This window comes from Salvia splendens, chromosome 4, assembly GCF_004379255.2.
Source record: "Salvia splendens isolate huo1 chromosome 4, SspV2, whole genome shotgun sequence".
Lineage (NCBI taxonomy): Eukaryota > Viridiplantae > Streptophyta > Magnoliopsida > Lamiales > Lamiaceae > Salvia > Salvia splendens.
In genome coordinates, this window is record NC_056035.1 from 5,276,667 (window position 1) to 5,289,140 (window position 12,474).

A 12,474-nucleotide genomic window follows, 5' to 3' on the forward strand; every position below is an offset into this window, starting at 1 on the left:
CCGCGGACGATGGAGAAGGATGAGGATAAAAATGCTGACGTGGCGCGCCATAGGGCGCCCCACTGCTGATAGTCTTAGTTATTATTTCCAGTGTATTAAAAATGAAGATAATATTATAATTACTAGTACTGTCCATTTGAATGGTCTAGTTGAATGTGACATGCACATTTTAATTAATGAAAGTAATATGAATAAATGTGTTTCACATAAAAGATGGGAATGACGATGAAGCAAAATGATGGGTCATATAATACAAATAATAACTAAATTCATATATTGTGGATAATAATTTAATACTAGTATTGATAAATCAAAAGAGATTAATTTTACGTGACACCCAAATGCCTGACATGGACTGGATGGCGGATTAGAGTGCAAGGTAATTTTATGAAGAGATATTCTTTAAATGATGATCGTTAATATTCTATATCTATTTCGTGATGTCCGAATCCAAATGTATTAAGTAAAAGAAAAATATGTTACCAATTAAGTTTGCAATTTATCATATTTTAAAAAAGAGATGATTTCTTTGGCCGCTATCCCAAATGGGAACCACTCAAAAATATCATTAGTTAATTCATTAACAAGTTATTAATTATTTAATCAATTGTTATTATGCTTTAAAAGTTTCCCTCTTTAAAAAATTATCATATTCTTAACGTTTTTATAAGTAATTTGCACAATTATATGATTGTAAGTATTTTCCACACATGATTATACCCCCTCGGTCCCGCTTTAGGAGTCCCGATTGAGTCGGACACATGTTTAAGAAAGTGTTTTGAGTATGTAATAAATAAATATTGTAGTGGATATTGAGACCCACTTTTGGCACTTGTTTTAAGAAAGTATTTGAGTGTGTAATAAATAAATGTTGTAGTGGATATTGAGACCCACTTTTAACACTTTTTAAATTAAATTATAAGCAATTTTTATTAATTGACCCCAACCGGGACTCCTAAAGCGGGACGCACAAAATTGATCAAACGGGACTCCTAAAGCGGAACGGAGAGATTAAAATTTAAGTTCCATAATAATGAACCAACCTAATATTACTATACTTGACTCGGTCTTCTGTTATTTGAAACATGTTATCGTCAAAAACAAATATAAAAATTCGTACTAACCTAATTATGTCTCCAGCAGTAAAATAGATATGTACTACTACTATACTATATTCTCGCAACAAAACTCAGAACTGTAAACTGTGCCACAAAAAAAGAGAGAAAAAATAACAAGCACTGCATATTGTAAGTTTGTAACTGTAAAGTAATAATTAAACAGCAAAAATTGCAATTCTAGGATATAGCTTCAGAAAACACACAAGCCCACACACATTCTTCAATAAAATACACTAGCTGGGAATGAATTCGCCAACCAATATTAAAAAAATTATTTTTTTTTAATATTTTGGGATGCATTCATATTACTCTGGACATACAGGTGAATGAGTTGGGTCAAATCCATTTATTGCTTTGACTATAAAAAGTTTCTAGTGAATTTATGGGGTTTTACCCATTTATTAATTTTTCAGAGTTAATTTCATTTATTTCAAATAGAAAGATCTGAAATTAAGTTAGAGATAGTATTATTTAATCAGTTAAGTTTTATATTCGCGCTGCACACATAATAATTATATATCCACGTGTGAGTATTGATAAAATTTTAGGCATTTAAAGAATTCCTGAAGAAAAGTGAAAAGAGTGACACTTTCAAGTTTCAACTAAAACAAAATTTTCGCAGTTTTAGTCCAAAAATAGTTTCACAGTGATAAACATACTAAATCTACTGCCACCAATAAATGGAAACGTCTGAAATTTTTGTTTGGGCTTTAGTTATAGGATTTACAACCGGTAAAAGATCAAACTGAATCTAAGTTCTTATTTTCAAAATTTTACAGTTCCTCAGTTCATGGTTTACCGCAATTTATTTATTTGTTTACTAAAAAGTTCATTCTTTCCACTATAAGATATGTACTCCAGTTATTCTTTTATTTTATGTATCCAAAAATATTGATGATATATTAAAATGTGCATAACTCAAAATGTATCATGTCAATAAATACTCCTTTAATCTAACAAAATATTACACTCACGTGAAACTGATTTACTAAATTGTACTCCTACTAGTAATATATATATACAATCATCTATATATATATATATATATATATGTGATGAAATGTGACAAATTGAGGGTTAATTAGTTCACTTTCTCTCTCCTGCTTTATCCTCTTATCTCTTTTTTTATTCTTACTTTATTCATCACTTACTTTACTATTAATAATTTAATTAACTAAAAATTATTGAACTACCTAAATTCTTATGCTAAAAATAGAAAGGTTTTACTTAGAATGGAACGGAAGGAGGAAAATTTTGCACTATCCACAAAAATCGATGTGGATATGACATCAATGATGCTCACATTGGATAGTAGGAACACACACGTTTTTTCAAATAAATGTTCGTTATCGTTTTAATAAAGATTAGAGATGTGGAACAGGTAAAATCTAGAGCGTATTTTGAGTGGAGGAAAAAGATTCATTTTCAGAGGTGAGTTGTCAATGGTGGAACATGCATGCTAAAATTATAAATAATTGAAGAAAGTTTAGTTAGGCCATTAACAGTAGGGCGCCCTAAGGCGCGCCACGTCATCAGTTTTATCCTCCTACCCTTCATCTACAGTGGGGCGCCCTAAGGCGCGTCATATGCATTTTTTTTTGAATATTTAAATAACTGCAAAAATTATGAAAAAATTTCATTTCATTTATAAAAATTAATACATTACAATACGAATTAAAAAAAATACGCAAACTAAGCGACGGTGGTTACGAGCCCACACTTCTTCAACCATGTCGTTCATGAGCTGAGCATGGGCTTGTTGGTTGCGCATTGAGGCCTGTCTAACTAGAACCTCATTGAAACCCAACGGTAATCCTCTAGCGGGGGGGCTCGGTCGCCGTGCTGGACGAGCTAGATGCACTATCATCTTCGTTCCAATCGATGATGCTTCCGCCTTCATTCTCGACTATCATGTTGTGCATGATTATGCACGCGTACATGACATCGGCGATGACTCCCTTGAACCAGAAACGAGCCGGCCCTTTCACAATTGCCCACCGTGTTTGGAGCACACCAAATGCCCGCTCGACATCCTTCCTCGCCGACTCCTGCTTCTGCGCAAATAAAACTCTATTCTCACCAATTGGGCAGATGATCGTCTTCATAAAAAAGGCCATCGTGGGTAGATGCCATCGGCCAAGTAGTACCCCATGTGGTATTGGCGCCTGTTGGCAGTGAACTCGATGGCCGGACCGTTGCCGTTACATTGCTCGGCGAAGAGGGTGGATGAGTTGAGGACGTTAATGTCGTTGTTCGACCCGGCTACGCCGAAGTAAGCATGCCAGATCCAGAGCCGATGGTCAGCGACGGCTTCGAGGATCATCGTCAGGTGGCTGCCCTTGTATCCACTAGTGAATTGGCCTCTCCAAGCCGTCGGACAATACTTCCACTGCCAGTGCATACAGTCGATGCTCCCTATCATCCCAGGAAAGCCGTGCACCGTCTCGTGCATCTACATCAGGCCCTGACAATTAGTGACAGTCGGCTTGCACAAATAAGTGTCGCCGTAGGCCTCCACAAGCCCCCTACAAAAGTTCTTCAGGCACTCGCGGCCTATTGTTTCCCCGACGTGGAGGTATTCGTCGAATATATCCGCCGTGGTGCCGTAGGCCAACTGACGGATTGCAGCAGTGCACTTCTGCAATGGTGTAAGGCCGGGTTTGCCGATGCCGTCTTCCCGATACGTGAAGTATTCATCACGTGACGACAACGTCCGCACAATGCTGAGAAAAAGGTACCGCGACATTCTAAACCGGCGGCGGAAAACAATCGGTCTGCACCGTGGTCGATCGGCAAAATAGTCTTCAACCAGACGTTGGTGAGCTGCCGCGTGGTCGTGTGGGACATACGTCCGACGTCGAATAGGCCTATGGACCTGCTCGGCCGCTGCCGCTGCCTCGCGCTGCATTTCCACAAAGCATGCCGTCATGGCCTCTTCAACGGCTGCATCTATGGCTTCAGATGTCGAACTACTTGATTCCGAGGAACTAGAATTATTGGTGTCGTCGCTGGGGTTCATTTTCGTATGCGAGAGAGGTAGAATCGTGAGAGATGAGCGGAATGAGAGAGGCGATATGTTCGTATGCACAAGTGAATGAGAAACGAGATTTAAATAGGAAAATAAAAAACGCGTGGCATCGTCCTCAACCATCGTCCACCGATCCTACAGTGGGGCGGACGATGGCGCGGACGATAGGCCATCGTCCGCGCTATACGCCGCGGACGATCTATCGGGCGTGTGCTTCGGCCGCGCCCGATGGCAGGCACCCACAATGGTGCCATCGTCAGCGCCAGAGTACGACGGCCGCCATCGGGCGTGCCATCGGGCGCCCCATTGTGGGTGCCGTTACCGATAAAAAAAAAGAGAGAGAAATTAAATGTATGATATCTAAAAATGGAATAAGGAAATATACATTAATTTTCTGACGAAATCAATGACAAAGTGTGTAGTACTATTTTCCGGAGTTTAGACTAAGCTTCTGGGGAACATCTGCTTATCTTGTTAATCCGAAAATCAATGTTAAAAGAGAAAAATGCAAAATGAACTTTTTAATACTACTATTACTTTGCAGTACAGTAGCCTATAAAACGACTAATTGTGATTTCAAGGCAGATAACAATTTTAGTCTTGTTAAAAAATCGTTAGAGCATCCACATTCTCATAGATAAGAGCATGAATATGAGTATAGACCTACTTTTATTCATTTTTTATTCCCTGATCTTATGCAAGAACACAACACTTACATGTATGCTCTTGTGTATCCATGCTATTACACAAGAGCATGCTCAATGTCCCACCATTCTATTATTCAATTTAAATACTTAAATTACTAAAAACATTTCCACAATATTAAAATGCATTAAAAATTCCCGAAATTTTATTACAAATTACTAAAAAAATTAAAAATTACCTTACTAAAATCCTAAAAATTAAAAATTACATTATTAAATTCATAATAATAAAAAATTTTAAGTATGAATGAGAGATAATTTGAAGTAAAGAATGAATGATGAATGTGGGTATTTATAGATGATTTATGATTTATTTTTTTTTAAATAAAAAATTGAAAAAAATGGTAGAAAAACAGCTATATTTTAGGGAATCTGATTTTTTTTTCGGGATTATTTTCAATATTTTATGAATTTAAAAAAATATTAATGGAATAAAAAAGAGCTCAATCAGGATGCGCCGCGTAGGCGTGCTCTTCGGCACGACAGTGCTCTTGCTATCGAGCACGGCCATGTCGTCGACAACAGCACAGAGGCAACACAGTCATGCTCTTGCCGACGGCAAAGACGGTGCTCTTGCCAAAGAACATCGCTGTTGATGCCCTTTGCATTATAGTAGCCTATAAAACGACTAATTGTGATTTCAAGGCATAGAACAATGTTAATCTTGTTGAAAAATTGTCAGTGTGTGAAACAACTCATTATCAGACATGAGGTTGGGAGTCTTTCTTGTCAATGTTTAGACATGAGATCACAGAGAGACAGGCTAGAGCCCTAAAACCCTACTAGTTGGGTTTGGTGGAGACTTTGAGATTATTCATTATTTACCTAACAATATGTGAATCTTCAATAAGGTAAATTACATATCATTGGCTTTCCCCTTTTTTGTTATCTAAAAAAAACATATTCATATGACTAAAGCTACAGCTAGAAACTGATCTATGATTTCCATGACGTAATTATATCATCTTTTCGCCTCTGATGACGCAAAAGTTAAGTAGCTAAAAGTAAAATTGATTACAGCTCCATTAGGAGCCTTCGATTCCTAAATATGTGAATTCCATAATTTGAATTCTAGATATAAAGTTGATAATCGGAATTGTAAATATAATTTAGATAATTTCACTATATATAGCTCCACACACATACACAAAAGATATATACTTGACACACTATGCATACTATCTAAATTATGCACTACACATTATATACAAAATAAATATACTGCACTTGCGCATTATCTTATGTGTGTTGTGTCTGCACAAATTCTTTAAATTTAATTTTATATCAATTAGAGTACTAATTATTTTACACATAAAATTTAAAATTGAATTGGATTTAATTCCACAGAGTAGTACTCCAGTTAGTAAACTATCCCAAAGGTAAAAAGTTGAATTGAAGATTTAAATTTGGAATTTAGTGGAGTAGTAGAGAGAGGAGAGCGGTAATAAAATTAGATAATCTACAGTGTAGAGAATGTATTTGGAAAAAGGGAATATAAAAAAGGAGGAGGTGGTGAAATTAAATATGTGTGCAGTAAAACACAGTGGGTTACGAATGGCGATGGAGAAGTGATGATGATGATGATCTGTGTTGAGATCTCTATACTACTCATACTTTCCGCTGCTCCTCTTGTGTTCCCAAGATTGTTCACTCCCAAACACAACCCAAACCCACCATTCCCCATTTCCCCTCTCTCTTTCTCTTTTCCCCTTGTTTCCTTCCTTAATCAGACCACACCTCGTAACAGTATCTCCTAAATATGTTTTCAATTCAGACAACGCCTTCTCCATTCCACACATCATCATAATCTACAAATAAAAAAAAAGAACATTACACTACTAGACTAGTAGTATTGTGCTCATGGTGGGGATGGTGTACGCCGACGAGTGGGGTTTACCTTTCTCGGAGGAAGCAAACAACGAAGCGATCGATCTGAATGCGTCGTTGAACGAGGAGGATGACGTGCATGGGTCTGGAAGCAAGGAGATGGGGCAGTCCAAGCTGTGTGCCAGAGGGCATTGGCGCCCCGCTGAGGACGCCAAGCTCAAGGATCTCGTCGCCCTCTACGGCCCCCAGAACTGGAACCTCATCGCCGAGAAGCTCGACGGCCGATCTGGTCATACATTCTTTCATTCTGTATATAGGGCTTGCTTCTTTTTCTTTTCTACTCAAATTTCCATCTCTTACTACTTATTAGGTAAGAGCTGTAGGCTTAGGTGGTTTAATCAGCTGGATCCCAGGATAAACCGCAGGGCTTTCACCGAGGAGGAGGAGGACCGCCTCATTGCCGCGCACCGCTTGTACGGTAACAAATGGGCCATGATTGCGCGTCTCTTCCCGGGGAGAACCGACAATGCCGTCAAGAATCACTGGCATGTCATTATGGCTCGCAAATACAGGGAGCAATCTTCCGCCTACCGCCGCCGGAAAATGGGCCAGTTTGTTTTCAAGCGGGTGGAGGATCAAAACCAGATCATACCCGATTCTGCCCTTTTCTGCGCCGCCTCCCGCCCTGGCCTTTGGGCTCCGCAGCCTTCTCTTGCTTTCCACCCAGGTCTGATTTATTCATTAATCATCATTAATTAATCCCCAAAATATAGCACTAGCAAAGACAAAAATCAGAAGAAGAATCTTTGTTTTATTTAGTATTTGTTTATTGGTGCAGGCCAGAGTTACAGCAATGAGATAATTAGCATTTTAAACCACAACAAATCATGGGAAGAAACCAACTATAACCCCCACCACTACACTCCACTGCACCAGCACACACTCTATCATTTCCCACGCCAAGCCGAAGCCGAAGCCGATGCAGCCGAGCCCAAGCCGGATGAGGATGACCGGATGGCGCCGCAATTTATAGATTTTCTCGGAGTCGGCGGCGGGGATTCTCTTTGTGAGGGAATTAATTAGTGTTGTTAATCTTTGAATCATTAGCGAATAATTAATTAACGTGTACTGAATTTGGGAACAGTAGGAATTCTTTGATGAGAAACATGTACTCGTATTTTATAATTTCTCTTTCCTCGTAAGTTCGAAATCCTTGGATGGAACTGTTTGAAAATGTGTTGTCACTTCGTGATCACTGTGTTTAGTGTTTACATCTTACATATACGAGAATAGATAGTGGTGAACTGTATGGTAACATGTTAGGTGTGAATTACATATAAAGATGCAAAAAGGCATAACTTTTTGGCACACGTTCATGTGATTAAATGGTTTGTGTTTATGACCAAAAATGGAAAGAGGGGAGTGAGTGATTTTGTGGGAGCAAACATATCATCAACAAGGGAAAAGACAGACAATATATATAGATTGGAATTAACAAATTACAGTATTATTATAATGATCCACACAGACATCCATTTCTCATGGGCTGCAAAATTCAGCTCTTCCTTTTCTTCGATTGGCATTCAATGTTGCTTAACTGTTTGAACAATCTCTTGCCCCCCATCTCCACAATCTTTGCTGATTCAAACTTCACGTCACCCACATGCCTTCATCATCACCCATCCAACAGTCAATACTTGTTTTCTAACCATCTTAATTTGTTTCCAACAACATTACATTTGGCTCAAACATATGTTCATTACAATAATCTCTTGCCCCTCTGTTAAAAGGCTTAGAGATCTCACTTTAAATTACAAATTTATTAAAGGATATAAATAGAACCCCCTTATCCTAAAAAAATTAGTCCAGTACTTTTAGTTCGTCCCCCAATATTTGTGTACTTTTATTTTTAGTATTCATTGTTCACTAACAATACTTGAATCATTTTTTTCTACCTCAAGTCTACTTTACAAATTAGTACTCTTCGCTTCATAGTAGTGGAGTTATTTCTTTTTAGCGTGAAGATTAAGAAAAAAGTGTGTAATGTATTAAATAAAAAGATAATAAAGTATGAGAGAGAGAAAAGTAGAGAGAAGAAAGTAGGAGAGAGAGAAAAATAAGTGAGAAGAGGGAAACGACTCTACTCCTATGGAACGTACCAAAATAGCAAAATGACTCTATTAGCATAGAACGAATGAAGTAGTTTATATTAAAATCTGTGTTGTTCTCAAAATTCTCTATTTTTTATGGGACGTTAGGAATGCTAAATAGGTATAAGTATGCTAAATAGTATGTTGTCTGTGCCACAAACAATAAATAATATTTTTTATTTATAATGATATTGTTTATTTTCTTATATTGATATTGTTTATTTATCGAATTATTTGACAAGCACTTTTGTTTTTTTTCCCAACGAATTACAGTAAATAAGCAATCATATCTGTTCCAAATTAGTTAAATATTTCTTTTCGGTACGAGAATTAAGAAATTGGTATTTAAATGTTAATTAGGAGAGAATAAAGTATGAGAAAATAAAATATAAGAAAGAAAAAGAGTAAAGTGAGAGAGGGAATAAAATTTTTATATATATAAAAAATAAATCAACTCAACTACTATTATATTCTTATCTCCCCTTTTTTGAATGGATAAGATGAAAATTTTACACAATAAAAAATAAACTACTTTTGAGACAGAGTAAAATGACAAGAAAAACTATTTTTAGGAGATGGAAGTAGTTACGTAAATAATTTCAATTTCAATGGGCTAGAATTACTACTATTTAATCTTAACCGGGTTTATCTGATATCTAGATTGGGCTTGGCTCATCCGAGTAGCATTATGGGCTTGCTCAAATAACTTTTTCCCAAAAAGAAAATTAAATATAATTTAAATAAAATATTTTAAAATCACGATTTTTGTGAAATCTTGGTTGATATTAAGTAGTATACCGACGTCGAATCAAGGTGTTCATTCCATTATCCAGTAGCCAATAGTTCGGATAATTATTTAAGTCGCCTTCTCCAATGTAAATAAAATAAACTCTGTAAGAATTAAAAATCATAAATTACAATATTAAATTTATGATAAAAAAGTAATGTTAATTTACTTATATCATACTTTATCTCTTAATCAAATTTCATTTACATATCTTCAATGGCATGTATTTATGAAATTAATTAATTGTTCTTTATATATGTGACAAAATAATGTGTTTGCCTATCATATACTACATCTGTCCCTAGATAAGCGAAGTACTTCTTTCCGGTACGAGGTTTAAAGAATTGATATTAAATAAGTTAAAATAGAGAGAGTAAAGTATGAGAGAGAGAAAAGTAGATGAGTAAAGAGAGAATAAAATAGGTGTAGAATAAATTAAGAGAGATGATTTTTTGCTAAAATTGAAAATGACTCACTTATAGTGGGACATCCCAAAAAGGAATACGACCCACTTATCTTGGTACGGAGGGAGTATATGATTGCATGACTTAGCCATGATTTTTTTTTTGAAATCGCCCCAACGGTGATAATTCAACCCGTAATCTCAATCTCGTATGGATAATAGAATGGATAAAAACCTCCAATAACTTTGTATTAATATTAATATGTATTGTGCTCGATATTCACCAAACACTATTCGTGTCAACAAGAATAGTGTACAAAAAAGACAAGAAGAAAATAAAAGGATAAAGAAAAATATATATATATTAGATACTGAAGCATATAGATAATAAATAAAAGGTGTCGCAGTACCGCATGGTTTAGAAGCTTAGGTCCCATTCCAACTAATTTACTGCTAAAAAAGTTTGTGGTCTGCAATTGCTGAAAACAACATCTAAATATCTTCCTTGTCTCTCACCTTTTAGATCATTGAAACACACCAAACAAAACAGAAAATCAAATTACGAAATTAAAGAAAAATAATTTCTCCAAATCCAACTTGCTGCCAGACTGCCAGTAGTTATTTTCCTAAACAGATTTGTGTGGTAGTAATTAAAATATTCTCTCGTGTTACAATATGGTTGGAGGAATGAATTTTAAATAGGCCAAATTTAGCAAAGAAAATAATTTATGGTCCCATATTTTCAGCACCAGGAGATTATTTAATTCATTTTCTATTCAGATGGAAAGGATTGTCATATTCTATTCATCAAGTCTTGTATTCGCCAATCAGGTGTATGCTGAAAACTCAGGATGGTAAGCAATTTCCGACAAATGTCATTCATATACCAGAAGAAATCCACAGAATATGATAGTCATAACCTTACTCAACCCAAGATTTGAACTTGGGTTCACCAAAAATACTTTTGTTACAAAGGATGTTTACTTACATATAATTACAGAAAGGACTCTTTTCAATCTACAAAACTCTCAAGATTTATTTGCTTTCCAAAGTTACAGAAAGATATAGTACTACATTTCATACAAGTTAATTCTTATTTACCACATCTAATTAATCAAGTTAGCAAAAACTCTTGTACAAGCAGAATATAAAACACCTTAATACATTATGCAAATTCTACCCCATATATATATATAAACTCATCAAATCCCCAAAATCAGACAATATGATCTAGTGTTAGAATATGACAAGACCAAAAACCAAACTTTAGGTTTAGGCCCTTTCATGGAAGTTAAGCGAGCGCGACAAGGCCGCCGGATTCGCCCGCAGCAGCGCCACGGCCGTAGTATCATTAGCAACGCCTCTCCTCCCAACAAACATGCCCGCGCCGTCCTTTTTGATCCCCAGAGTCTTCCATATGGAGCTCTTGGCCGCCTCGGTGGGGTCATGAATCCTGAGCGTCCTGGGCACCAAAACCCCATCGCGCGAGTGCTTCCCGAGGGCCGAGCTGCAGTAGAATGCGGCGGGGTAGAAGCTGAAGGGGAAGCCGCCGTGATGAGGGGTGAAAAGCAAGGCGTCAGCGTCGGAAACCACTATGCCGTGGTAGTTGGGGGAGTTCTTGGTTTTGCGGCGGCCGGATCCGACGGCGACGTTTCGCATGGTGCCGCCGCTTGTCCAGTATCTCTGGCACTTCTTGCAGAAGTGACGTGGCTGGTTCACGTTGTAGTTGTTGAAGTAGCAGAATTTCGTGTCCATGCTGCTGCACCGCGGGCACGGGATTATCTTCTCCGGCTTCTTCCCCGCCGCCTCCTTCTTTTCATCCTCGCCTGACTTTTCTTCGTTTGACTCAACTACCGATTCATCCTGTAGATAACCACATCAACAAAACTTTAAAATCGGTCGGAAATAGCATAAATTCGTCAAACACATTCATGGCTAAATCAAGTAAAAAAAGAGTATATACCCTGCTATCAGGAGAGGTTGATGATGTGAAGGAAGATTGTGTGAGCTGAGAAAGTGATGCATCGGGAAAGAGGATGTCTGGCGATATGGTTTTACCAAACAGTTTGATTGCTGAATCTTTTATAACTTCTGACATTCTTTATGATCTGCAGTTTCAATCTCTGCAATTTAAAGATCTCTGTTTCTACCTAATGAGAGACGTCTTTCCTCTTCTATCTGGGAGTATTTGATTGTTCGGAAATTTTGAGGTCTTTTCAGTTATTTTGGTTTACCCTTTTTCTCTTTATTTCGGTGAATTTGCGGTGTATATGGGAAGATGGTAGGAGAGAGAAAGTTGGGCCAAGGAGCCACGTCAGCGGAGCAAATGTATTCTGAGCCACAAGTTTGTTTTGTGGCCTTGCGAAAATCTTTATTAATGGATTTTAGAGTGCCGCCTTTGAATTCAACCTTTTTCTTCAACAAAATGCCTTTTTCTTGTACAGCTCAGGTTTCAAT

The 12,474-nt window shown here is 37.1% G+C and overlaps 2 protein-coding genes across 3 annotated transcripts; one reads left to right on the forward strand and one right to left on the reverse strand.

Moving 5' to 3' along the window:
- The first annotated feature begins 6,326 nt into the window (after positions 1-6,326).
- LOC121798905 (transcription factor MYB105-like) lies at positions 6,327-7,921 on the forward strand. 2 transcript variants are annotated; one of them, XM_042198164.1, is made up of 3 exons: positions 6,328-6,966; positions 7,048-7,404; positions 7,516-7,921. In XM_042198164.1, the coding sequence occupies exons 1-3, from the start codon at positions 6,711-6,713 to the stop codon at positions 7,758-7,760; spliced, it is 858 nt and encodes a 285-aa protein (XP_042054098.1). In that variant the 5' UTR covers positions 6,328-6,710; the 3' UTR covers positions 7,761-7,921. The 2 variants fall into 2 exon arrangements, with proteins under 2 accessions (XP_042054097.1, XP_042054098.1); XM_042198163.1 differs by having other exon boundaries at positions 6,327-7,404.
- Positions 7,922-11,035: 3,114 nt separating this feature from the next.
- On the reverse strand, positions 11,036-12,305 carry LOC121799763 (cyclic dof factor 3-like). The gene is made up of 2 exons (XM_042199224.1): positions 11,981-12,305; positions 11,036-11,880 (listed from the first exon to the last, which is right to left on the reverse strand). Exons 1-2 carry the CDS (start codon positions 12,113-12,115, stop codon positions 11,290-11,292), a joined length of 726 nt encoding a protein of 241 aa, XP_042055158.1. The 5' UTR covers positions 12,116-12,305; the 3' UTR covers positions 11,036-11,289.
- Positions 12,306-12,474: the final 169 nt, after the last annotated feature.

Coding starts and splice junctions, on each gene's coding strand:
- LOC121798905 (XM_042198163.1), top strand. CDS start 6,711: ATGGTGGGGATGGTGTACGCCGACGAGTGGGGTTTACCTTTCTCGGAG. Junction 7,405..7,515: donor TTCTCTTGCTTTCCACCCAG/GTCTGATTTATT, acceptor TTATTGGTGCAG/GCCAGAGTTACAGCAATGAG.
- LOC121799763 (XM_042199224.1), bottom strand. CDS start 12,115: ATGTCAGAAGTTATAAAAGATTCAGCAATCAAACTGTTTGGTAAAACC. Junction 11,881..11,980: donor CAACCTCTCCTGATAGCAGG/GTATATACTCTT, acceptor GGTTATCTACAG/GATGAATCGGTAGTTGAGTC.